Source organism: Mycosarcoma maydis, chromosome 10 (assembly GCF_000328475.2).
Source record: "Mycosarcoma maydis chromosome 10, whole genome shotgun sequence".
Lineage (NCBI taxonomy): Eukaryota > Fungi > Basidiomycota > Ustilaginomycetes > Ustilaginales > Mycosarcoma > Mycosarcoma maydis.
In genome coordinates this window covers 435,419-461,346 of record NC_026487.1, presented here as the reverse complement: position 1 = coordinate 461,346, position 25,928 = coordinate 435,419, and the positions used below count along the sequence as shown (strand labels likewise).

General features: G+C 54.5%; 6 protein-coding genes across 6 annotated transcripts; 2 read left to right on the top strand and 4 right to left on the bottom strand.

Annotated features, from left to right (window-relative positions):
- Positions 1 to 1,307: 1,307 nt before the first annotated feature.
- Positions 1,308 to 1,960, bottom strand: UMAG_03797 (uncharacterized protein; the record flags this gene model as incomplete). The annotated part of the gene is made up of 3 exons (XM_011391937.1): positions 1,308 to 1,647; positions 1,755 to 1,890; positions 1,918 to 1,960. The coding sequence occupies 3 exons, from the start codon at positions 1,958 to 1,960 to the stop codon at positions 1,308 to 1,310; spliced, it is 519 nt and encodes a 172-aa protein (XP_011390239.1).
- A 1,988-nt stretch (positions 1,961 to 3,948) lies between these two features.
- Positions 3,949 to 7,161, top strand: UMAG_03796 (serine/threonine protein kinase SKY1; the record flags this gene model as incomplete). Its single annotated transcript, XM_011391936.1, has 2 exons — positions 3,949 to 3,962; positions 4,656 to 7,161. The coding sequence occupies 2 exons, from the start codon at positions 3,949 to 3,951 to the stop codon at positions 7,159 to 7,161; spliced, it is 2,520 nt and encodes an 839-aa protein (XP_011390238.1).
- Positions 7,162 to 7,454: 293 nt separating this feature from the next.
- On the bottom strand, positions 7,455 to 8,828 carry UMAG_15083 (uncharacterized protein; the record flags this gene model as incomplete). The annotated part of the gene is made up of 1 exon (XM_011392061.1): positions 7,455 to 8,828. One exon carries the CDS (start codon positions 8,826 to 8,828, stop codon positions 7,455 to 7,457), a length of 1,374 nt encoding a protein of 457 aa, XP_011390363.1.
- A 5,266-nt stretch (positions 8,829 to 14,094) lies between these two features.
- Positions 14,095 to 16,885, bottom strand: UMAG_10669 (uncharacterized protein; the record flags this gene model as incomplete). The annotated part of the gene is made up of 2 exons (XM_011392040.1): positions 14,095 to 14,166; positions 14,279 to 16,885. 2 exons carry the CDS (start codon positions 16,883 to 16,885, stop codon positions 14,095 to 14,097), a joined length of 2,679 nt encoding a protein of 892 aa, XP_011390342.1.
- Positions 16,886 to 19,354: 2,469 nt separating this feature from the next.
- Positions 19,355 to 21,455, top strand: UMAG_03793 (uncharacterized protein; the record flags this gene model as incomplete). The annotated part of the gene is made up of 3 exons (XM_011391935.1): positions 19,355 to 19,574; positions 19,679 to 20,125; positions 20,224 to 21,455. The coding sequence occupies 3 exons, from the start codon at positions 19,355 to 19,357 to the stop codon at positions 21,453 to 21,455; spliced, it is 1,899 nt and encodes a 632-aa protein (XP_011390237.1).
- A 230-nt stretch (positions 21,456 to 21,685) lies between these two features.
- Positions 21,686 to 25,348, bottom strand: UMAG_03792 (uncharacterized protein; the record flags this gene model as incomplete). The annotated part of the gene is made up of 2 exons (XM_011391934.1): positions 21,686 to 25,169; positions 25,257 to 25,348. 2 exons carry the CDS (start codon positions 25,346 to 25,348, stop codon positions 21,686 to 21,688), a joined length of 3,576 nt encoding a protein of 1,191 aa, XP_011390236.1.
- Positions 25,349 to 25,928: the final 580 nt, after the last annotated feature.

The following is a 25,928-nucleotide window of genomic DNA, read 5'->3' as shown; positions in this document are numbered from 1 at the left end:
CGGCTCCATACATGGACGTGATGTTTCGGGGCCATCCCTGTCAGCGATTGGCGTGAAAGATGGACGGGGAGAAAAGCTACTGTGTGCACGTGAACTGCAAGGGCTCAGGCACGACAGGAAATCGCGATCGTGTCTCGTGGGATCGTGTTTTAAGCTGGTGTGGGGTCTTTTTGGCTGCTTCGAAATGGACACTTGTCTCATTGGATACTTGTGAGGCGTGTTGAGCGTGCTGGGCTGTGCGAACAACAGAGCTGCGTTGACATGCCGGGAAGCTAGCTGGTGTCGCAGGGACTATTCGAATCCCACTGATCATGTATCTGTCTGTGCGGGATGTAGTTCACACAGTGCGCAAGTCTCCCACAGCGGCAGAAACGAGTTGAGCAGATCAAGCTGTCTCTTTTCACAGTGGACGCCAAGTCAGGGCCGATAAGGGGACGAGCTGGCGCGAGCAAAGGAGAAAGAAAAACGACACCGTCGATTGGTTTGGAAAATTGATAACAGAGATAAGTCTTAGCGGAGCTGGAAAGCGACGCTGCAAATTGACGCGGGCAGAGCGCGCTGACCATGTCGGTGCCACATTTGACTGAAGACTAACGAGCTTCTGGACCGTCCTCGGCCAGTGTGGTAGCCTAGTAGCAGAAGCCCGCATGCCCGTACGGTCCTGACGACCGTGTTGCAACAACATATGACTCTGCCTGGGCAAGCAAACACCCATGCTGGTCATCTTTGACGAACATCAAGGTCATGCCAGCGCTCTATGCTTTGGTGAAAGCCAACTGCAGCATTTAGAGCTTGCGGGTCAATTATTTCTAATAATGCAAAAGGGCGGCCCGTAACTCCTGCTTAAGAGTTTCGGAAGGAGCCGTGTCCTTGAAAAGTTTATTCCTGTCGCTGAAATGCGATCCTAACTCCGCCCATTAATTAATGACCGGAGAATTGCCTGCTCGGGCGTCCCCCCAGACCTCGATAGAATCTCAGCGTGAACCCCGCTTTCACGGCCAGTCAACCTGGTCATGTGAAGCTGCTAACGCCAGTCACGGTCCTGCCTGCGAGAGCATGCGAATGATCATCACCCGAGCAACCGACTTAAGGAGAAGCCGTTGGAGGTGCAGAAATGTTCTTTGGTTGATGTGAAACGCACTTTCTCTCTGCATTCGACTCTGATGCGGTACAGACAACACCGAAACAAACATGCAGTCACGAGTGCGTAAAGACGCTTCGATATGTGCTTGTGTGCGTTTGCCACGATGTTTGTCTGCGTGTTACGAATGCTGCAGGACGCGACAGGTACATGCATGAGCTGCCTTTTACTGAGACATCACGTCGGCTGCAAGAGAGCAGCAGCTAGCCAGCGTAAAGTGCAGTTCAGGCCACGTCAATGACTTGTCACGCGACTTGCACATGGTTACAACAGCAACGTTTTGAGACAAAAGTTGGTGTCGATGCACTACAACTTGATGGCTGGTGGCAACCAGCGAACGGTCCGGAGTGCTTTCGGGTGAATTCCGGATGGGGCCGTGAGAAACGGGCAAATGAATGATGAACGGTAACACAAGAAACGTGTGATAGGCAGGCTTGCCCTGCAGCTCCAGTGTGTCACCGCTCGGTTCTGTCTCGGTTCGGAAGGCGGGACGAAAACAGCAAGAGCTGGACATTATTTATTAACATAGATCGCAAACCACCTGCATGGTCGCGCGCGGTGTACAAGTGAAGCCTCTTCGCAACAAAAAGGCGTCTGACTGTGGGCTTCCCACCCTGTGCCCTGGTTTCGGATATCTTGCTTTGCTCTATGCTCATGCTTGCTGCTAGATGCACAAATGTGGCCACCCACACGACTGAACCGTGTTGCACGCAATTCCATCTCGATTGCAAAGCCTGTCTTTTTGGGCGCTGTACACTGCAACTTACCGAACTCACTTAGATCTACAAAGCAGTTGAGAGTTAATCTCTTACAGGCCATTTTTAATCAAGCACGCTCTGCTTGACTCACCACCACACGAGCTTGCGGATGCGAGCCAACTTGGAAAGAGGCGGTCAACTGCCACCTTCCTTGTTCTGGCTCAGGAAAACAGGTCGTCTGAGCACTGGTAGGTCCCACCGTGAAACATTTGCTTTGGGCGTGCTTCTTGGTCGTTTCTCCAATGCACACAATCGGATTCGTCATGGCTACCACCCTGATGAAACGCATTAAAAGCTTTATTTTTAATAACAAAGGTCCATGTCAAAATTGGTCGGATTGCACAGGGAAGTGGGAGATGTGGAATGTGATATCGAATCAGTCAAGGTTGCGGCTCATCTCTGATCTATAATTTTGAAATGTAGTTGATCTGTTTCGAGCAATCGTGAATCGTGAATTTGGATTGAAATCGGTCTACTGGTTCCCAGCTTGTTGCGCCTCTGTGCGAGAATCTCACTTTGACGGCAGTGATGGGGACAGGTGTGGAGCCGCTGATCTTTGCCTGATATAGCCTCATTGTTTTGTTGTTTCAACTTGGAAAATCTGCGCTCTGGACCACCTCGCGTTGCTCTGCTTGGATTTTAGCGCAGTGGGCGAGTGTTGAGACTGAGGATTGAGGATGGCTAAAACGCTGTCTCTGATTCGGCTCGTCCGACTCGCTGGTTCGCCGTAGCTGAGCTCGTGGTCTTTTTTGAATCATTCACAATTGGAAGCAGTCGCAATTGGCTGCACATCTGCATTCACTCTGCATCGCCTCGCCTCGCCTCGCCTCGCCCTCTCCGTCCCTCATGACTGATGGATGCGTTTAAACTCTCCGCTGCGCTGCCTTGCTCGTCTGGCATCTCTCCACTTGGGTGTGGCTGTCTGGCTGTCTGGCTGTCTGGCTGCCTGGCTGCCTGGCCGGTTGGCCGGCTGATTCGTTTGCGTATATGCTCAAGCGATCAAGCGCTGCTTGGTCCAAAAATCCCCCACTCGTCGTGGGCCTATTTGGCTATCAACTTACTCAATTCTCCAGATCAATCGCTTGCTTGCCCCGCTGCCTGCTGATTTTTACCTTTACTGCTGCACCTCGTTGATACCTTTCCGCGCCATTCCGGTCATTACGCTTTCATCGATTGCTCTCGCACTTGGCTGCTCCCTCTTTCTCTCCACCCGACATCATCCTCGATCCTCAACCTAAATCCACGTACATTTCTCTTCTCCCTCCGCCTCACCAGTTGTATCCCTATCGTCATCGTCATCGCGATCCACACATTCACCACCGTCAATCATCGCCACATCCCGGTCTTCCGTCAGACCCGTGGTGCCGTCATCATCATCCCGCTCTCGACCAGCAGCAGCCACCCACTACCACACTGGTCAGATCGATCGGTGCTGTTGTTCGACTGCTGCTCTCCATTGCCAACGCGCTTTACCTCCGGACTACGTTTACTACTGTGCACAGATTTCTCCATCGCAGCCATCTCGCATTCGCAACACCTTATACCAGTCGTTTGGATCGATACGCCAGGACTTTTGCTGTTTCGCTTATTGTCAGCGTTGCGTTTACAGCATTCTTACTTCGTCTGCAAGCATAGATCGCAGTCGCGCGTGATTCTCCACAGAGCTTATCTCGTCTCTCAAACGCTCTTGTTTCCAAGCAAGCGTCACGAGGCCTTGCAGAGTTTTTACCGGCTCATCCCTTCACGTTTCACCTTTACCGACGATCTCCGTGCCCGTGCCAAGCCGTCCACGAGCTTATTCGATCGGCCTTTTCGCTTACGCTCAAGCGATCGAAGCGAGTCTCGAGGAAAAGATTCAACATATACGCCCGATTCTTCGCCCTCGCGTCTCGCCAGCCAGCTCGGTTCTCAGCAGCTGGTTGTCACACTTCACAGCCTTGTCCTATCTCTCTTTCGCTCGAAGCTCTCAGTTGAAGCGTTATCGAACAGCTCAATATCTCGTTTTCACGGAAGTTTTTGTATCGCTCACGAGATTGGTACCTAACGAAAATGTCGTCAGCAGGGTAAGTCTTTGTCTCCCTTTCCCGCCCCTCCGTTGACCCTGTCATGTGGCTTGCATAACGCTTTCGAGGCCACACTGGCCCCTGATTCCAGTCTCCGTAATGAAGCACTCAGATGGCTTGATTCGGGACAGGGCCAACCTCGGGATGAAGTTCAATATACGAATCTAATCCAAAATACACGCAGAGGATGCGCGACGACGCGACGCCTCACAGTGTCTTTCCAAGCTGTTGCAAGACTGCATGCATGGCTTTGGGCTTGCACAGCCAAAGCCATGCGTCTGGCGATGCTCCGATGTGCTCAATTTAAGCTCGCTGAAGCTTGTTGGTGGCGCGCGCTTTCGCCTCACACTCGGTGCCGCTACTCTGTCGCTCCTTTCGCCGTCCTCACTGGATGTTTGACATTCCAAGGCGAAAATGAAATAGGCTGTCATGCATGAGAGTCGATGCCCTGCTGGCTGCTCTCCCCTGCTCCCGGACTGCGACCGGCAATACAACCCTTCACGTCTCCCTCGCGGGGCGGTAGGGTGCATTCGATGTGGTTCGACGCGTTTCGTCTCAGCTGGCGATCGCCTCTGAATCTGCCCTGGATCTGCTAGCCTGTTGGGAGATGAACTGGAAACTGACATTGAACCCTGTCCCTTGTTGGATTCCCCCCCGTCGAATCGCTCACCTTTCTATTGCTGTTTATTGCAGCCCTTCAACCGACCACGGCGACAAAGCTTTCAGCAACGTAATCACTTCCACGTGCACTCCTGGACCATCGCCAGTTAGCACACCCGGCGCTATGTCCGCATTACCCGTTCCAATGTCGGGCGGACCACATCACCACACTCCGGCCATGCCCTCCAATTCCATGTCCATAGCAGGAACCTCGCAAGAGCAGAACACTCCAGGTAGTTTCGGGCCTTCATCCATGAACGCATCCTCAGATATGGGATCCGTCATGACAGAAGACGAAGAGGACCTCGAAGATTACGGCAAAGGCGGATATCATCCCGTGCATGTCGGAGATACCTTCTCCGAAGGACGGTATCTGATCGTCCGCAAGCTCGGCTGGGGTCACTTCTCCACCGTGTGGCTGGCCAAAGACAATAAGATGAAGAGGCACGTAGCGCTCAAGGTGGTCAAGAGCGCTCCGCATTACACGGAGACGGCGCTCGATGAGATCAAGCTGCTTCAGCGTCTCGTCTCAGCAAATCCAAATCACCCGGGCAGACGACACTGCGTTTCGCTCCTGGACCACTTTCGTCACAAGGGCCCTAATGGCTCTCACGTCTGCATGGTCTTCGAAGTGCTTGGAGAGAATCTGCTTGGTCTGATCAAGCGCTACCAGCACCGAGGCGTGCCCCCGCATATTGTCAAGCAGATCGCAAAGCAGGTGCTCCTCGGACTCGATTATATGCATCAGGAGTGCGGCATCATTCACACCGATCTCAAGCCCGAAAATGTGCTTATCTGCATCGAGGATGTAGAGGCCGTCGTCGAGGCCGAGTTGCGCTCGAACCCAGCAGCCGTACCCACCAAGCTGGTTGGTGTGCCGCCAAGTCAGGGCCGAGGAGGCACGCAAACCCCGAGGCGAGACGGTATCTTCATCACTGGCTCTCAGCCTTTGCCGAGTCCCAGCAGCAGTCTGGGCTCGAGTCCTATGTTTGACAAGTGGGCATTTGGCATGTCCAAGATCGACAAGCCAAGCGTCAGTGATAGCGAGAACGGCTTCCGCAGTGGACCTGGCAGCGAGGCCGCCGGCTCCAAAGGAGGATCGCTTGCTACGAGCAAGGAACGGGAAAAGTCGACTGAGGCGATCGGACATGGCATCTCGCAACTCAGCACGCAGGGATCAAGTAGCTTGCCTGCTGACTCTTTCGGTAGCAGAATGTCCAAGGGAGCACCGCAGCAAAAGGGTCCATCGCTTCTTTCGCTAGGAGCACCGCGCGTGCCACAGCAGGCGTCAGAGTCGACAGCAACTGCGCCGAAAGCCGAGCCGTCCGACTCTCCTTCGCCGATGTCGATGGACTCGCCCAGCCCTCCTAACCACCAAGAGCCGACACCTATGGACCAGGAGATGCACCAACCAGCAGTGTCAGCTGGCGATCCCAACACGCTCCCGCCTCCGCCACCTTATGATCCGAGCTCGCTTGAACGTATCACGGTCAAGATTGCCGACTTGGGTAACGCATGTTGGGTTGATCACCACTTCACCAACGATATCCAAACACGACAGTATCGGTGTCCTGAGGTGATCCTGGGAGCAAAGTGGGGACCTAGCGCTGATATGTGGTCGGCCAGCTGTATGTTTTTCGAGTTGTTGACCGGGGACTATCTCTTCGACCCTGCGGCGGGGACAAAGTACAACAAGGACGACGATCACGTAGCACAGATCATTGAGCTTTTGGGTGACTTCCCCAAGAGTCTGGCTTTTGCTGGCAAGTACAGTGCCGACATTTTCAATCGACGTGGAGAGCTGCGTCACATACACAAGCTGCGATTCTGGCCGTTGATTTCGGTGTTGCAGGAAAAGTACCTGATGCCGTACAACGATGCCAACGAGCTTTCGTCGTTCTTACTTCCCATGCTTCGACTTCATCCCGAGAAGCGAGCGGGCGCGCGCGAACTGCTCGATCATACCTGGATCGACGGCATCGTAGTGCAGGGCGAAATCGAGCAGGCGATGAGGCAAGCGGGCATCGATGTGGAAGCCTTGACGGCCAGCAGTCCTTCTGGACGTACGCTGCCGCCTGGTCTGACACCAAGCGAAGCCGATGCTCTCAAGCCTGTAGGATCCGTGTCGAGCAGCCCTGCGACCATGTCGTTGAACATGCAGGGACTAGAGGATGCGAAGCGTCGCGCCGCGCAGCATCAAGCCGAACTCGCCGCTGCCACTGCTGGTGGGGTAAACGGCACGGCTGCGTCTAATCAGAGTAGCGCAGCATCGTCGGCGCTTCCGACGCCTTCTCACAGCGGCTCGCGTGACCCAGTGCACGCGCTGCAGGCCGAATCGCTGGAACGATCGGTGTCGTCGGACGGCGCAGGAGAGTCACACATGACGGTCAAGGGAGCAGGCGACGACTCGGGCATCCGTCAAGTGTCGACTCCAAAGCTCTCGGCTCAACAGCAGACACCGCAGGGCAACTCGGCCAACAGACCCGGCTCGCCGTCGCCTCAGGGCTTGCCGCGCCCTGTGGCTACCACCGTGCAATAGACCGCACGCTTTCATGTTTGGCTCAATTTAGTTTCGAGTCGGTTGTACACGTGTAATATCAGATACCAGTTGGTCCTGTTTGTTTTGCGTGTGGATGAGAGGGTGTGATGGAGATTGTGGTGGATTGGAGTGCTGGGATCGACGGAAAGCTCAAGGTACGCCAGCACGCATAGGTGACACACGGGAGAAGGGGTACAAATACAAAGATTACTGCGATCTGCGAGCTGATTGAGCGAAGCGATGGCGGAGGAATATTACGAAGTACGGGGTACGGGGTAGAGGGCCGGGGGAGATCAGTAGTGGTTGGCCAGAGCGGAAGAGGCGTTTTCGAAGGTCCAGCCAGCGGCGAAGTCTGGATCTGTAGTGGATCGCCAATCGCGAGTGGTAGAGGCTGGTTGTGGAGAGGGAGCGACGTGCTGGTACGTGTTGCGCGACAGTGCATACTGCGGCGGAGAACGGAGGAGGCTTCCGGGCTTCCTGCTTGTGTAACCACTGCGTGATGCCGTGTAACCACTGCGTGATGCCGAGCGTGGAAGCGTCGCCGATCGATACGGCGTGTTTGGCGTCGACGCCGAACAAGGCGCATACGGCGATGTGGTGAGGTCGGTTATGATGGACTGGAAAGCCAGTGGACTGCTGTGCCTGCGCCGTTCGGCTTGCGATGCATCGACGATCATTCTGCAAGTGGTTGTTCGATGGGGTTGTTCGATCTCGAGCGCTGGTTTGGCTCGGCTGGTTCGCGGCACGGGTACTGAGTACGATCTCGAAGACGCTGCTGATGACGAGGACGATGCTGTCAATGATGACGACGACCATGGCAATGTGCCCAAAGAGAGCCAAGAGGTCCGACTGACCATTTCGGTTGAGGACAGGTCCGAAAGCTTCTTGGTGAGCGTCTCTGCTTGCAATTCGGCCGATGAGTCCATGTCCATGGGCGGGGACATGATACCTGGCGAAGTACACCTGCTGTCTCCGTCGTCCGAGGCTGCATCGTTGTGCGACCACAAGGAGCTCGAATCGTCGCACACGGAACACGAGTCCTCGGTCTCGGCCATGTCCGATGTCAAGGACAAAGTCGGGCTGGTGGGGCTGAAAAGCTCGCTGTCCTCCATTGCTTCCAGCGTGGGAGCATCGTTGTGCTCTTGTTGCACCACGGATTTGGCGGCGCGGTCGATTCTTTGCGGTGCGGGTTCTTCCAGACGAACAATGGCTTCCTCGACAGTGTCATCCGCCGCTGCCATACTTGTTGCCTCTGGCGAGCCGGATGATGTGTATGACGAGGTGTGACGGGGTTTCTTGTTGTCGTAAAATTCTTCAAAGCGGTAGCCGTGTGGACCCTTTCGCCTTCGGCCAATGGGTTGGCCTTCTTTGTTGTAGATCTGGTGGACGGGGTAAGCATAGGTGCCATTCCAGTAGAGGCCGTGCTCATCCCAGCCTAGCTCCTCAGTCTTGACGGGTACAAAGAGAACCGACTTTTCGTACTGCTGTTCAGGAATGCTAGTCGAGTATTGCGGAGGTGCATCAGGAGGAGTGACGAGGATGGTGGGCACGTTCGACGCTGGTCTTGCTTGCCTTGTCAGGCTGGTTGCGTCGATGAACAGCATCGGCTTAGTCTTGGATGCTGCGGCAGGAGGCCGGGGCACGGCTGCAGCTGCTGTTGACGCCATGCTGGAGAGGGGACAGAAGCTGGAAGGTTTGTGGTTGAGTGTACAGGTCGCTATGTTGGTCTAGAAGAGTTGGACAGGCATATATGGGCTCCGCTATGTCCCAAACTTTTGTTCGCTTTGCATACGATTGATGTGCACGTGCGGAAGTGGCGAAATTCGGGAGGGTAGCTAGCTGCAGGGGAAGCGGCAGCAATGTCTGAGGATGAGAAGGAGGCGGTGGCGCAAACGAAACCAGGTAGGGTTGCGGTGGACCGAGTGGGCGGACTAATGCAAACAATAGACAAAGTTGAAGGTAAAGAATGCAGAAGCAAACCAACGCTGGGCTGTCAAGGTGATTTTGGATGCGAGGTAAATGCAAAGGATGCTGGTGAGAAGTGCAGGAGAGGAAGATCGAAATGAAGACCAGGTAGGAGCGATGCGTTGTTAAGGAGGTGGTTGACAGGATGAAAAGAGAGAGGTGGTTGTCACGAAGCTGGTCAAAAGTGATGGCAGAGAGCAGAGGAGATCGGAGGAGGAGTGTGCAGGAAAACCAAATGAGGAGGTTGATGGCGCTGGTGACGCTTGGACAAGGAACAGTTTATAGTGTGGATGGCAATTCAATCAAGCTACTCTGCAGTTCTCGGTGTGATGCCCTTGAGTGCATTAATGGTGACAGCATGCTGAATGAGCCGAGTGACATTCGGGATTGAGGCAGGACAGTAGAGGATATGAATCTATCCACGATGGCTGTGTGTCGAGGGTCTCAGAGTTTACGACGCGGCACTGTTCAACAGGGCGCACCAACGGATCGACTGCAGTGCCGACTGCAGCGCCAACACTCGTGACGGCACTTTTGACTGCCAACGGCTTCACATGCTAAAGCGCGGACTCTAAAACTGGACGTGTATGTGTGCAGTAGTAGTGGGCCTAGGTGCCGGGTTTCAGAGGATTAGTATCAAACATGGCGTATCGTAAGTTACCACGGATGGAAACCAAGACTAGCTTAGCTCGATGACGAGAGTTGAGTACAGTACTGTTTAGCTTAACTACTACCATCGAAAGCAGCGAGCGAGATGCCAACTGAAATCTACGATTCGTGAAAGTCCGGCGGGATGCCAAGCAATCAGTACCAAGTTATTAGTGATTGATGCTCGTGAACTGCCTTTTCGCCTCAGATTGACTTACTCACGACTCGTGACTTGGCTAGGGCGTGGCTCATGTTGTTGGGTGTTAATTTTTTCTCCGATGAGTGCAAATCGAAATCGACTGGAACCGAGGATGCAAACTCGGCAAGCAAGCGTAAGACAAGCAGTATGCTCTTACGACAAACAGGGGTTGGTCCGAGTCTTGTTCTGCTTGCTTGTCAAAGCAAACGTCTCAGCCTCGTCTGCAAGTCAAGTGACGAGTTGGATGTTTCGGTGAGAGCAAGACAATCTCACCCACATAAAACGACTTTGCTGACGCGGCTGTGTTAAGCGAAAAAAGAAAAGAAAAACATCCGTCCACCGACTCTGCTAAAGTGCCTGGCCATGCCAATTTGTGAGATGAACTAAGTTGAGTTATGATGACTTGATGCTGTTTCGCAGCCTAAGCGAGTCTGCGCTGTTCTGGCACACCTGCATTGGCCAGCGACAGCCACAAACACATTCGTCAATTTTGCCAGCAGTCACAACCACGAACGGCCGGTTCAGGTTCAGCTGAGCTAACCACCTCACGTTTTGACAAATATTAGGCGTGAGCACGGAGCACAGAGCACAGAGCACAGAGCACAGAGCACAGATCACGGGGCACGGAGAGTTGCTCGTTGTCTCAGTCCCGAGTGTCTGCTTCCCCGTCTTCGAATTCACGATTCACGATTCACGATTGGTCAAAAGGGTCGAGGGGCCAGGCACATCCGTTCCAAGTCCTAACTTGGTCAACTTTGCTGCCACTGTTGATGGATCTGCTTTGTGCAGGTCAAAATTGTTCGAGTCTTGGCTGCCGCTGGCCAGTTTCATGATTTGGTCGTTCGGCGCAGCTTTCCTTCTCTGATGGCGAGCTAACCATGGCGCTGGCGTGGCCGTATCGGCAACAGAGGCGATATCCTTCTCACTAAAGTGAAGACGGCACCAATGGTCACGCCCAGTATCAGCTACGCTCAGTCACGCAGGAAAGTAGGCTGACTTTGACCCACAGAAGGCTGCCATCGTCATTCGTGATTGGTCTATCCGATCTCTGGCTTCTTCTTGGGAAATGTCGGCGCGCATCCGCATCCGCATCCGCATCCGCATCCGCTGCCGCTGCAAACCATTCCTAAACATAAGTTATACGTACCATTTGAATATTAAGCAGCAACCAAAAAAGGGTTAGGAAGCTCGTTTCCTGTAGAAACAAATTCTCCGCACAGGTCAAGATCGGAGTCTCAACTCGTGTAGCAAAAACTTCAATTCGTGGCGTCTGTAACACAGTCCACGCCCCACTTTCACCTTATCACGTAGCTGCTCGCACACCCGCTTATCGCTCTACACGTCGAGCACCAGGCTCTTCAGAACGCCTTGGCGAAGCTCGAAGCTCTCCCAGCGTATTGTCGAGAATAATCTAACGACGAGCAAAACAAGAGCACACATCACGAATAGACGCGAGATGATTCACGATTCACGATTCTTGCACAAAATTTTACAACAAGTCGAGATCACCCATCACCAATCACGACTGCAAAGTTGGACAAGGCAGGGATCCAATTCGTGACTTGGCTCGATTGAACATCGCTTGCAAAAAAACGCTTCGCCCTTCCATCCGAGCTGACAGATGACATGTCGCTTCCATAACAATTCAAGTGTTCGTTGTCCAATGTCAAGGTGCGGTGCCTGCAGCCCTCATGCTGTCAGTCGGTGTTCATCTGCGCTCCTTTCAGAATTCAACGTATGCTCATCCACTACCGTGCTCACATTGATCAGAACATCCTCACATCCCGTCCTCTCGGAGAGGCGCAAGTATGTCAGCAAGCGCTTGTCAGCAACAGCCTACATCATGTGCAAACACCTTTTCGTCCAAACCATTTGGCGACGGCAATCGATGGGCTCCCTTCAATTCGAATCACAGCACGAGAACCGATCGAGCATGCTGACTTCCGTAACTGTTTCCTGCTTATGCGTAAACGCGGCGGACGAACTGTGAGCTCGAGCAATCACCGCCGCAGGTACCATCCGCTTCGGAAATCGAAAACGGCGTGCCAACGCCGCGGCTCCCGTGAAAACAAACGGGGAAGTCAACACGCATTCATGGACGAGCTCGATCGCTATCGCTCTGTCAACGAAAGCGTCTGACACTATGCTGATTTCTCTGTGGGGGAATACAGTAGGATTCGACTCCGACTCAGGTCACGCCAAGCGAAAACTCTGACTGCCAGCGACTTCAACTCAAGCTGACGAGTTAGTCGAGTGACGGATCGTAAGCGATTCACGATTCACGATTCACAATTCACGATCGCTGACAGACAAGTGAGGGCTCCTCCACGCTCAGATTGTATCATTTCATCTCGAGCACTGCGATCTGCAGTTGAGACAGCTTGTCATCAACTTACTCAGTGACTGTATCTGCGGATCCTCGATTTTGCAGGGTCGATCTTTAAAGGCAGATTGCCCCGGCGATCCGGACCAGCTAATTTCTGCAAATCATCGTCATCTCACCGCGTCCCATGTCACAGGTCCAGGAAAAATGAATCCCAGCTTCCGTTCTAATCACGAATGGGCCACCGTCACGACCATCCTGTTCGTCCCTTTCTCAAAGATGGGCAGCGTTCAGGTCGGAAGGAACAGAAGGAAACCCAAGCGGTTCCCCGGTCAAGCCGACGACGTCGTCTCCTTCCCCACTGGCTTGGGACGACTTGGGACGAGCCCAGCGTTCTTACCAGGTTCGAGTTCGAGTTGCGCTCGATCTCGGCTCTTCTCAAAGCTGACGTCGAGAAGCACTGGTTGAGCGCTTGAACATTGATCACAGATCAAAAGCCTTCTTTGAGCAAACTTGAAAGCTCGCAAGTCGATCGGCGCCTTCTCGGACCACCGTACGACTCGCTCGCCAGTGGTTCTCCCAAAGCGCGTCAAAGCGCGGCCATAGGCTCCAAAGCCGCACGCCAATCCGATCTCCCTGTCTCGACCAACTGTGCTGTGGACTTTCGACTTGCTCGTGGCGAAACTCTTCACATGATCAGCTGTCAACACAGGTACGCCCTGTCCAGATTGCTTGATACTTGCCTTGGCCCCTCGATTGTCGGCTTCTTTCGTGCCATTTGACCTCGGCGTTGATAGCGAGGCAGCAACCTTTTGCTCAGCAGATATCCTTGCCTAACATTGTCACAGGTCATGAGCGCAGCCTGTCACAAGAGTTTCTATTTCAGAGCGGGTCAATTTCAACAACTAACACCGTTGGTGTCCCAGCCTGGACTACGTCTCATTCTCGTCCTTGTTTCCTTGGCCAAGCGAGCGGGAAAGGGAAAGTAGCTTACGTCTCGTGTCACCGTTCGACTCCTCCAACGAGCCTCTCCGCCGCGCAGAAGCTCGCTAACGGCAGCCTTCTCGCTTGCCGGCCAGACTAATCCGGCTGTATGTAATCGCCATCTACACCGCGTCATTCGCCTCTATCGCGAGCCGTCGAATCAGGTGACCACTATCAGAGTCGAGAAGCACGCAGGGGTTTCGAGCACTAGCGTTGCAAATGATGGTATCGCAATGGATGGAATCTAGGGGGGTGGGGGGCGGATCGAGGGCTATGCAAATACAGCAGATGAGCGCTGCGACAGAACTAGTCCAACTGTCTGATGATACGTCTTGAGCAATGCATTCTGTGGTGCGTCATGGTCACTCAGCGTAGCTTGATCGTCTTCAGATGCAGCTCGACGACCGATGCTTGTGTAACTCTCTTTGTCCGCGCCGTCGTCCATGTGCATGTCGGAATGCGACGGAGCATCACCCAGCGATGTGCGCGCCAGACGACTAGCGAGCAATGTACGAGAGCTATACCTCCTTCGAAGTGGACTTGGAACAGCCGGTGCGTGAACAAGCAACTTTCTCCTTGCCTCTTCTACATCCTTGAGCCTCTCCTCTGGTACTGTCATCGTGAATGCAAGTTTGGCCCAACAGGGCGGTACGAGGTTAGTACATATCACTATGCAGTGGAACCGTTGCAGATCAGACGATGCAAAGTTTCTCGAACGTAACACAAAAGAAAAACCAAAAAATCGAAGTCGAAAGAGGAAAGAGAGAGAGAAAAAGAGGCTCACAAGAAAGGTCGAGAGAGGACATGTGGGCTCTTACTCACGATCCCGAATCGCAATATTGGCGGAAGGCGGGGCTTGTTTGGGCGCCATCAACGAGCGTCGTCGCTGATCGAGCGCAGGGGAAACACCGGAAAAACCATCGAGAAATCCTCCGAGTCAGCTTTGTTGCCTTGGACCACTATCGTTGTCGCTGCACACTCATCGTGACCAAACTTACCGTAGCAAAAATCGCCTGTTTGGCAACTTCGACCAAGTACGGCGCTTCATCCGCCTTGTTCGCCTGTTCCAAGCACGCCACTACCCATCCGATGCCCACTACATAAGGCTTAGGTTCGTCTAGCCCACGGTACGAATGCAACGTGCTGGGTTTGCCACTCTTGTACACAATGTGCGTGAGTTTACGTTCGCCGAACCGAACCATGACCTTGGCACCCGCGTTTTTGAGCATGTCGATCCAACACGCCGAAGCGTCTTCACCGTCTTGGTCGCGTACATCGACGAGCACAGTGAGTCCTCGAAGAAAGCGCTGTTTCTTAGAAGCCGAGGCGCAAGCATCCGCCTCGCATGCACTGTCGGCTGCATAGCCGCTAACGCCGAGATTCGTCGAGACGTTACCGACGGAGCGATCGCCGTCCCCATCTTCACGTCGGGTGGGTACAAACGTGTAGAGAGAACGTCGACGCGCTGCTTTGGCCGCTTTCCTGATTTCGGCAAGTTGGGCTTCTGTCGGCGCTTGGGTGGGCTCCACTTGTGCCGATGCTGAAGGACAAGTTGACGACGACAATGACGACGACCAACGGCTCGGAGGACGCTTGCCTGCGCCTGTGCAGTCGGCCGCGCACAATTTTGCAGTTTCAGAATCTCTCCTTTGCATCGCCGCCGGCGGTGGCATGCCGCTCGATAGTGATGACATTGATTGGCGTTTGGCCGCCTTGAGCTCGGCTTGCGTGTTTGCTTTGGCTATCCGAGCCTTCTCCTCCTCCTGAGCAGCTTCCTCGTCGGCTCTCGAACTGTTGCAAGCGATTTCGAGGCTCGAGGTGCGCGAACCCGATACCGGTGGCCTGGACAACGATCGTCCAGCGAGTTCACTGTAGCCCGGCAATCGTGGCGCACCGAACGACATGATCGATTTCGAGCTTGCAAGCGAAGGGTTGTTCAACGATCGAGCATCCGAACTCGTCTCTCGAGACTTGGCGAGCGCAGAGATGCGACCAGAGGGGCGCTTAAACACGCCGCTATCGCTGCTTTGGTCTGCCGTGTTGGATCGTGCACTGAAAGACGAATCGCTACCGCTCGTTGTGCCCTTGGTGCGGAAGGTCAGGGTACGGTGAGAGGTCATGCCAATAGGACGACTGGTACCAACTTCTCGCTTCGAGCCTGCACTTGCACTTGCACTTGCACTTGCACTTGCACTTGCACTTGCACTTGCACTTGCACTTGCACTTGCACTTGCACTTGCACTTGCACTTGCACTTGCACTTGCACTTGCATTTGCATTTGCAGTGGCGCTGCTCTCGTGCTTCTTCAGAGTGGTGGCGTTAGCCGAACTTGGAGGGCTTCGAGTCTTTGCTTTGAGTCTTGCCAATGAGGCCTCGAGACTGGCGAGCGCATCCGACGTTTCGGTCGACAATGTATGCTTGACATCCAGCGGCGTGGTAGAGCGAGAGATGATTTGCTTGTTGGCACTCGAAGAGGAGGATTCAGAAGTAGCTGATCCGGACGCAGGCGGCAATGGTTGCTTGTTCGCCACATCGTCGTCTCGCTTCGACGCAGGACCCTTGATCAGCCTGATCTCGTCTACCGTGTTTGAGCCCGATTGATCCCAGTCGTCATCGTCGTCATCATTGTCGGCAGAATAGTGGCGGAAAATGCCTCGCTGAGCCTTGCCTGGCGATGGCTTGAGTTCGAGAAGGTTGATGGGCTTTCGATCTGGTCGATCGGGTGAAGAGATGACATACTCGGGCTTGGCTTGGAAACGCTTGACGGGTGAATGTCTTGGTTCGCCCAGCATCGCGAGGCTGTTGGCGTCGTCGTCGTCGATGAAGGGATTACGCTTGGCGGAAGCATCGCGCTTGACTTCCGAGGTGGCAAAGACGAGTCGGCGGCCCGAGTCGCGGCTGCTGCTGACCGGTATGACATCGGTAACGGATGAAACGACCGAAGTTGACAAAGGAGCTTTTGTCGTGCTTGCGGCCTTGTTGGCGTCGGACTGCGAAGAGGAGCGAAGCGCAGGCGTCGTAGCATGCAACCTAGATACGGGCGGAAGAGTCGCAAGCGGCTTGACTGGACTGGCGCCAGGTCGGATCTGTTCGGCGAGAGCTGTGGGCGAATTTTCTTTGCGACTGGTCAGGAGAGTGTTGCTGGAAGTCGTGTTATTTGGATGCAGGTTGACCGACGTCTTCGATCGGGGCAGTCCCACATCAGCAGAAGGCGAAGTAGACGACTGACGTGGAGGTGCAATTCTCCTGCGACGAGTGGGGAGCTCTGTATTGTTGGTCTCCAGCTCGAAGACAAAGTCGTCGAAATGTCCCTTTACTGGACTATCCATACAGGCAGCTAGACTGGTATCCGGTGTATCAGGGTCGAAAGTCTCGAATTGCGCAGCTTGGCTTGCGCGTGCCTTGCGAGGTGAAGGATGATGTGTTTGTGATGTGGACGAAGAGGCGGTGTGGCGTTGGTCTACCATTTTCGAAGTTGAAGAAAGCTCCTCAATAGGCGTATGGTCTGAGATTCTTGCCATGGATCGCGTCTGGCGCATGGGCTGGTTGAGCATGGCGCTGCGCATCGTGGTGGCTCGGCGCTTTTGTGGCGATGTGGTCGACATTGTCGACAGGTGTCAATAGACAAATCAAACGATGTGCGAATATGGTCGAGGCTGATGATCAGATGGAACGGCAGCAGCCAAAGACGTAGGGGTGGGGCATTTGCCTTGGCGTGATCGATTGTGTTATCCAGTGTGTTGCGCTTCCCAGGCTTCGTGGTCGCCTTCAGGGGCGACTGTACAACGATCACCGTTCTCCAAGGATGGGAGAGGAATGCCTGCGTGCGGTAATGTACAAGGAGGCTGTGTGGTGCGAATCTCAACAAGCGTTAGGAACCCTAAGCGTCAAGCGCCTGCTCTGTCTCTCTCAACACACAAAGGGCATTTGAGTCGTGAGTGCGTGTCTCGAGCGCTTTACGAGGTAAATAACGTAAATCTTGAATGCGCTGTGACTTGCGCACAATCACGAATATCGTGAATCTTACTTGACCCTCTCAGCATCGCGCAGTTGGGCGTGTATCTTGCACGCGTGCTTACGTCCCACATCCGCGTTCCAAGTCACGAGTGTTGTTCTTTTTCCATTTTTTTTTTCTTTTGCGAGAGCGTTTTCGCGATCACATCACGTGACTTATGCCGTCTACCGCCAGGGCTGCAAGACAGCCAACAGAACGTCGATCTGTCAGCACATAGACAAGCTGACCACAAATCGCTATGGCTAACTATCTGGTGTAGGATCTTCCGGGCGTCTGATGACGCCATTTTTGAGGTTGGACGTGCTCCTTTGCCCACGGGGGTTTAACGAGGGTTGCGAGATAGTTTGTGGTCGTATGTCAGGTGCGGTGCGTCGAATGTTAGAGCAGCAATGAGAATCGTTTGGTGTTGAACAAAATCGTGAATCGTGAATCGTTGTAACTTTAGCACAAACTCGTGTCTGCATACCCGAGATCCGGAAGAAATCTCGACCTGTCGCGCCAACCTCGCAATCACGAATCACGGATCACGAATCGTTTAGCCATCTTGATTTCCTACACTCGTCACTGTAACTGCGAAGGTGTTACAACATGTCGGTGGCGCCCAGAAGGATGTGATAAATGCTAGTCAAGACATTCGGGTCCCGACATTGGATCATGGCCGCTACTGGACGCTGGGATGTCAGTCAGTACGCTATACGCATGCAGGGTCCTGCCAACACTGCTCTCGTACGTTATGCTGATAGATTCGAAGGCGACTTGGGCTTTTTCGTTGGGCCGATTCGATTCACAAAATTCATCCAGGCTCTCTCTCTCTCTCTCTCTCTCTCTCTCTCTCTCTCTCTCTTGCTCATCCAACCGCTACGATTGTCTGTTTTGACCCTGTCCAGCCTTTATGATGCGGCGATGGGAGCCATGACATGAGCTGACTGTGCACAGAAGCCATAGTGATGAGCGCAAAAGAGATGCCATCGTGAATGCGGGTACACAGGAGAGAGAGCGGTGAGTAATGTTAGTCGCGCGTCTTGAGCCGCCCCGAATCTTGATCGAATTTTTTGTGCAAGAGCGACGACAGAGCAAAGGCAGCCAAGGCGACTTGCTTGGCCTCGCCGGCCGAATCACGAATCACGAATCACGAATCAAGAATCGTGAATCACGAATGCTTCCAGCATGTCAGGCCACCGAGCCAAACCACGACCGCCTTCATGTTTGCGTGGTGTAAGAGGCGTGAGTCATGAGTGGATGCAAGTGCTAAAGACATGTGGGTTCGTGATTCGTGATGGACAGCCGCTCTCAGCGTGAGCAAAGGACTCGTGTTCAAACTTGCGTTTTCCGCGCGACAGAGTGATGACGGAGACAAATCGTGAATAGACATGCAGAAGCCAGTTGGTAATCGTGAATCATGAATGCTGCTCGCTCCTGGATGGATTCACGATTCATTCATTCGTCAAGTTGTGTGATATGGATGGATTGTCCTCCTTCTCATCCAAAGCTAGCTAGCTCGACTTCCCACAAGAGCGTTTAGCTGCTTCTGCATCCACCTTTCCCTCATCATCCGCGTTGAGCCGGTCTCGCCGAGCAAGCATCCATCCGCCAGGTGGAGCTTGCGTTCAACATCCGGCGCCTTCCTCGCAACTCGCCATCCAGGATCTGCTATGAGCCCACTGATCAGCATTCTTGTTTACCACCTCTTGCCTTTGCAACGCTTCACTCCTCCTATTCCGGTCATCTGACAAGGTATTGCTTCGTCTTGATACATCCGCTCCCTCATCATCCCTAGCTCTCTCAACTGCATTCCGGCTCCTTCACGCATTCAAGAGCCTTTTGAACCTTCCACCCCGAGCATCACTATAGCATCCCCATCCCCATCCCCATCCCCATCCACATCCCCATCCACATCCGCATCCACGTTCAAGCGTAGCATCTCAGGTGTCTCTCAGCTCCATTACTGCATTTCGACATCCATCCCATCCGCATACTTACGAGCGCAAACACAGCAAACTCAACGCCTCGGACCTCCTGAACTGGGTGGGGCGTATGCACCTATTAGAAGCGCGCAACCATGGTCAATATAGCTCGCGAATTGAGCTCGGCCACCAGCGCCAATGCTCCACCTCATCGACCCATCCGCGCAGACACCCTCGACCTAAAGCAGAAGCTCGCTGTGGCCCTCGGTCAGAACGGTGCTCGCTACTGGCAGACGCTTGTTCAATTCCTCAAAGGCGCCATCGACCGTTCCGAATTCGAGGCGCTCGCTCACAAAGCCCTCAAGACAGAGCACAGTGAGTGACAGTTACCTTCCGTCCAACCGCACAAATGCTCCGCTCACGATCTTTTTCTGACACTGTTGCTCCTCTTTCTCTCTCCAACCCTGCATCCGACACAGTCCACCTGCACAATGCGCTCATTCTCGGTATCCTCTACAATGCTAGCGCAGATGTACCTGGCCCATCCAGCCGCGCCTCTAGACGAATCACCCGTATTTTGCCGGATGGAACCACCATCACTGAAGAAGAAGAAGAGGAGCCCAGTCGAAAGCGTCTTCGCAATCTTGTCGCCGGCCTTCCCCGGAAAGAGCGTCTGCGTCTCAAAAACCTCGACAAGGCCGGCAAACTCGGTGCAAATGCTGTGGGCGGAGCTGCCAGCCTCGGTTGGGCCGGCTCGGCTGCCGACATGCTCGAGAAGAAGCGAAAAGATGAAGAGAAGCGCAAGGTCGCCGAAGACCGCAAAAAGGTAAGACAGTACAAGAGCGCCATCGGTGCCAAGGACTGGAAGGGCCAAGCCATCCACGGAAACCAACAAATTGCCGCTGTGCGCAGTAAGCTCTCCCTTTGTAAGTGTCTACCTCGTTCCCCGTTCGGCCGCGTGCCAGAACCTTTAGGTCGCTTGTTACGAACTGCGTTCCTGAGCCATTCTTCTTGCACACTCTAGCTGCCCAACAAGCCGTCATGCGTGCGATGCAGGCACCGCTATGCGTTGAATCCAAGCACTTGCCCGATCTGGACGGTCTCAAAGACCGTATGACGCTGCTTGCCGTCGAAAATGGTCTACCGGGAGGCGTGCAGCCCCAAGCTGCGGCTATGGTGCTTTCGGCACTCCAAAGCCATCTGCAGAACGTCGCCAGCAGCATCATCACAAAGATCCGCGCCAACAGGACCGATGGTATCCGCACTAACCAGCCTCTTCGCCCCGCTGCCGATTGCAACACTGGTGTCGACTCTACATCGTACATGCGCGATGTCTTGCGAATTTCGCCAGCGCTTGATGCGATGGATGTGGACGACAGCGTGCCCAATTCGGCTCACGGCAGTCCTGCTGGACGCGTGCGCTCGATGCAATCCGACATGTCTTCGCGCACCAGTACCTCTGGGATTGGCACCTCGTTTGCCGACTCTTCGATGCTCTCGCTCGCCAGCACTGCGCCGACGAGCTTGACCGGACCCTCTTCGCCTTCGATCCGAGATAGCGACAGCAGCGGTCAGCTGCACGATACTTCGTTCGGCAACAGCAGCACCAGTGCAGATGCGGAAGATGGCGCCGGTGCAACGAGCGACAGTTCTCACAACCGACCCAAGCGATCGCGAGACACGATGCAAGTGAGCTCGGTAGAGCGATCGGACGCGGTCAGTACGCGTCTGACTGTCTCGGATGTGGCATTCCTACTCGAGGTGGCACCGCACACTGTTGTCGAGCCAATGGGACAAGGAACGCAAGAACGAATGCTAGCTCCGGAATGGAGCGACGATCTGGCGTTGGACGCAGACGACGATGCTGGTAGCGCAGATACGTGCTCGCCTGAACGTCAACTGGCTCGAGCTGCACGTCTAGCAGCTACTTGGCATCTGAGCGACGTAGCGCTCGGCTCGGCACACGTCGCCGTCCGCAACCGGTTCATTATCGACCAGTCTGCCCCGCTAAAATTGCTCGATCGGCGGGCACTTGCTGAGAGCGCAGGGCGTCTTCGTCCCACCAAGGGCGGTCTGTCCGTGCCCGAGTACAAAGACACACACGCAGTGCTTGCAGATGTCAATGGCAGGAACAAGCGCTTGCACAACGGCGCCCCGCCACCCGTCGCTGCCACTCCGCTCCATTCTCATCGTCACAAAGACGACATCTGGGACGTCGTCGATCCTGTGGCTCTCTTTGGCCACATCTGCGAATAGCATCGTAGTCCAGCACTCTCGAGTCGTCAGTCGCCAATGTCCATGTTCAGTCACTCCATCACTGTCGAGACCGTGGCGTGTGACTGAGTCAAGTTTCTTGTCCTGCATCCTCCACCGCGTTCATCGACTCAGACAATACACACACCTCAGCTTTGTCCCCAATACGCGAAAGCCTAGCATTGATACTGAGAAAATACATCACACCACAGCGTTACTGCACAAACAGCTGCTTAAACCTCAACAGCGCCATGATTCGCCGACTCCAAGTCGATCGAATCCAACGTCTCCGCATCTCTCACAGTTTCAGGCAGAGCATCGCCTCCGATATCATCGGCAGGTTTCACATTACCCGTCCCCGCATCCCTCGCCGCCCGTTCCAACGTCAATTGAAGCGACTCCTCCGCCTCCGCCTCTCCATCCGCGTACTGTGTTTCGCCAAACACCGCTGTCGTTTCCCCGCCATCACCACCCGCAGCAGCCTGATCCTTGCGGAACGCAAACCCGGTCAACAATGACTGCTTGCCAGAAGCAGTCGTCTTGAGCGACTCCTTCTCGTACGCCTCGATGCGTTCAAAGAATGACGTCGATTTGTGCATCTGTTTTTCTTCGCCACGACGGTTGGCCACGTTGGACCAAGTACGAGCAAACGGGTTCAACGATTTCGCTACTTTCATCGTCGGCATCGCCAGCGTCCGTGCGCCATAGGCGGGTTCGGCAGAATCATCGTGAGAGGGTGATTTGCGCTTTTCAGATGTCCGGCCATAGATGTTTTCTTTTCCGAGCGAAGAGGCGTCTCGGTCGTCGTCGAGAATGGCACTGTACGAGTCTTCAGCGGTGACGTCGATGTTGCTCGATGATGCAGTGGGTGCAGGTGAGCGACTCGACGTGCCATATCCCCCGGCCGCCGGGTGGCGGGAAGGCGATGCCGACCCCAGATTATCGAATCGTTCTGATGAAACATGAGCAACACCAGAAACCGAACGAGAGGTCGAAGGTAAGAATTCCTCGCCCAGCGCAGCAGAAGCACGCTTGCGGATGCTGGCAGCGCTCAACGCACCTTCCCGGCCGCTGGCACCGCGGTCACCTGCCCGCGTCATTATGTCAATGAGCGCCGGATTGGTGTAGCTCGGTCCTCCTCGCACGGCAGGATCGCACCATCGTCGACTCTCCTCCTCCACCCGCTCAGGTCGGCCTTCTAATCCTTCCTTCAATGCCACCATTCGCTCAGCTAGACTGGAAAGATGGAAGAACGCTGCGATCTTGAGTGCAGCTTCCAGCGTCCTCGTCGAGTGGAGCGCACGTGCGGCATCAAGGGCACGGCCATGCTTGTCAGCCTTACAGGCCAACTGGATGAGCTGGAGAAGTGCTTTGTCCGAGCTCATCTCGAGCGTGTCGGCATCTAGCCGAATGTCGTCGTCGCTCGCGTCGATACCGGCATTCTTAACATCGCGAGCCGTCATGGCAAGCATACCCTCGCGCAGGCTCTTCTCCTCCAATGGACCGGTGCCGCCTTCGCGGTGGATGAGAGGCAGCTGCAACTCAAGCTCCTGAATCATGTGCCGCGTTCCGTCCACTTCGGGATGACTGCGTCCACCTTTGAGCAGCAATACCATGAGTTTGGAAGAGGTGAGCGCAATGGGCCAGTAACCTAACGTGCTTGCAGCACGCGCAGCCGCTTCACTAGCATCGGCTGTGGCACTATCTCGAAGACGTTTCGTATCCAGGCTGGGCACCCATCGTCCTTGACGCGAGCGGTGAGCTCGATCAAGCACAAAGAGAGTTCCGTTGGAATCGTAGAATGCAGGCTGGTGCTGATCATTGTAGCCTGCCCATCTGATGTGTGCATCCTTGGCAAGTGGCAGCACGTCATCCTGGATCAAGTCGAAATTGGCCAGGTCGATCACCTTGTAGCTCAGTTCCTGGAAGCCTCCCGATGGAAGCCCTGTCCTACGGTAGATGACGAGCGCGGTCCTGGCTCCAACGGCCAGCGTGACTACAGGATGGCCAATTGCCCACAGGTAGAGCTGCATGCCACTAGCCGACAGGAATCTCAAATAGCCTTTTGAGGTCGCGACCACAGCGACACCCGCTCCAGACCTGCCAGCATCCTGGTCCTCCCAACCATCCTCCGTTATGGTACGCAGACCACTGCCTCCCAGAGCCACCGCCTCGACGTTTTCGCCTCGGTCCAAGTTGAAAGTCCATTCAGAGGACAGATTATTGCTAGCTGCAACGAACGGCTTGAAGAAAACGCTGCTCGACTGCTCGTCCATCTGCTTTGCAGCGAAGAGGATGCCTTGCTTGGCGAGGTCGGCCATGCAGATATTGTTCATGTCTGAGAAGCGGAAATTGCGTCGCGCTGAGGTGTCAAATGATTCGAACGAGATAGTCTGGTGCGATTCCTGCTCTACGGCAATCACCGAGCCGAGAAGATTGTAAGCAAGGTATCGGCGCTGTCCTCGCATGGGAGTGGAGGTGGATTGGAAGGCAGGCTGTGGCCGGGTAGCAGCGGTCATCATGCCGCCTTCGTGGGCCGCGCTGTGTCCGCGTCGACCATGGGATCGCGAAGAAGGATCCGCACCTCCGTACCTGTTGTAGCGTGACTCGTCATCCACCACAAAGTCGTCGAGGTCTTGCGCATCTCGATCCGCACGATGAGAGTCTCGCACCATATCATCGTCCTCATCGTCCGAAAGACCCGTACCGGAAAAGATGTCGTCGATCTGGCCACGAGCACCACGCGCAGCTTTTGATACATCGAAAATAATTTCTTCGAACGGGCTAGGGCGGGTGGTGCCTACCACATCCGACCATCGGGCCAGAGAGCCTTCGTTTTCCGACCATGCGAGAGCGTCCTTGGTGGGGTGCCAGCTGATAGACATCACGAGAGCTTCAGCATGCTGGTGACGAATGGCTTGACGGCTCTCTGTCTCCCAGACAGTGACTTGGCCGTTGATGGTAGCGGAAGCAAGGTAGCGGCCATTGGGCGAAAAGGCGAGAGCGGTGATGCTGCCGCTGGGCGCTGGCACGGATCCTGCCGCACTAGCAACAAAGCTTCCGGTTCGTGACCAAACAGAAGAGTCGTTGGCCGCACTGATGATGACAAGCTCGTGTGCCTTGGAGGGCATAACAAAGTACGTGCCCGAAGGATGCCAGCAAGCAAAGGCGGCTTCATCGCTTTCGGCACGTGTGATGGGGAGAACGCCCTCGATCGATTTGACGTACCTGGGCTCGACATCGCTCATGTCAGTGATCCTCGCGACACCGTCTGTGGAGCAAGTGACGAGCAAAGGAGCCACAGGGCTCCATGAAGCCGAGCGAAGACCTCGGCTATGGCCATCAAGGAGCTGAATGCGTCTGGGATCCTCGACATCGATAATCTTGACAATGAGCTCGTCGGAGCAGACAGCGACTCTTGGAGCCTTTCCCGATTTGACAAAGCGCTCAATAGCAACACATCGCAAAGGCAAAGCTTCGCGGCGCAGCAGCGATTGAAGCACAGTTGGTGATGCTGGGTTGCCTTCCGCGTCGATTGGGTGGTGTCGGTAGAGGCGTACAGAGCCATCTTCGGAAGCGGTGACGAGGAAGCGGCCGTCAGCATCGAGCGAGGTCACCGCTTCAGTGGCGTCTTCGATAAGCTGCGGCTCTACGTCGGAGAGAGGCAGGGTGGGTAAGATTCGGACGAGGTAGTCATCTCCTCCTGTAAAAAGTCGACTGCGTAATGTCAAAAGGTAGAAGAGTGTGGATGATCAGCCTGTGATCTACGTTGAGCCTCGACAGGACAAAAAAAGGTTCACTTACTCCACGTTGGCAGACTTGGGTGCGTGGATACAATGTGTAGGACCAGAATGGACGAACTGGACGTGTAGGGTCTTCGACTGCGTAGACTGCATGGTGGCGGTCTTCACTGCAAGAGGCAGCAGCGATGGAGGGTTGCTTTCGCGACGAAGACCGGGTTGTTGCGAGTTTCACTATGATATAGTGCTAATGATACCGGATGAACACTTAAAAGGAATGAGCGTGATGGAGAAGAAAGCAAAGAGTGAGGGAGAAAGTTGGCTCAGCCTGCAACGCTCTTCAAAAAGTCGTGAGTGTTGGTCTGGCTAGCGAATGTCGTCGACCAACTCACAATCGTCAATCGTGAATGTGAATCACGAATACTTCACGCAACTCGCGTCGCGTCGGTTTGGCGGCATTCAGTGATTTTCGCGCAAAGTGGCTATTCACGATTCGTGGTTCGTGATTCACGTTTCACGATTTGGACATGCAGATCACCACCTACTCACGACTGTTGAAGTTCCGTGTCTTGGTGCTGCCACCTATCCCGATTTTGCGTTTTTTCCCCTCTGATGTATCGCCGATACAGTCGTGAGTTGACCATCATTTTTCCAGATCCATTTCAACATGTCTGATAGCGCATGGCGCGTTAATGCTTATAGAAAGATTCTTCACGTTCATGCTCCGTATCAGCAA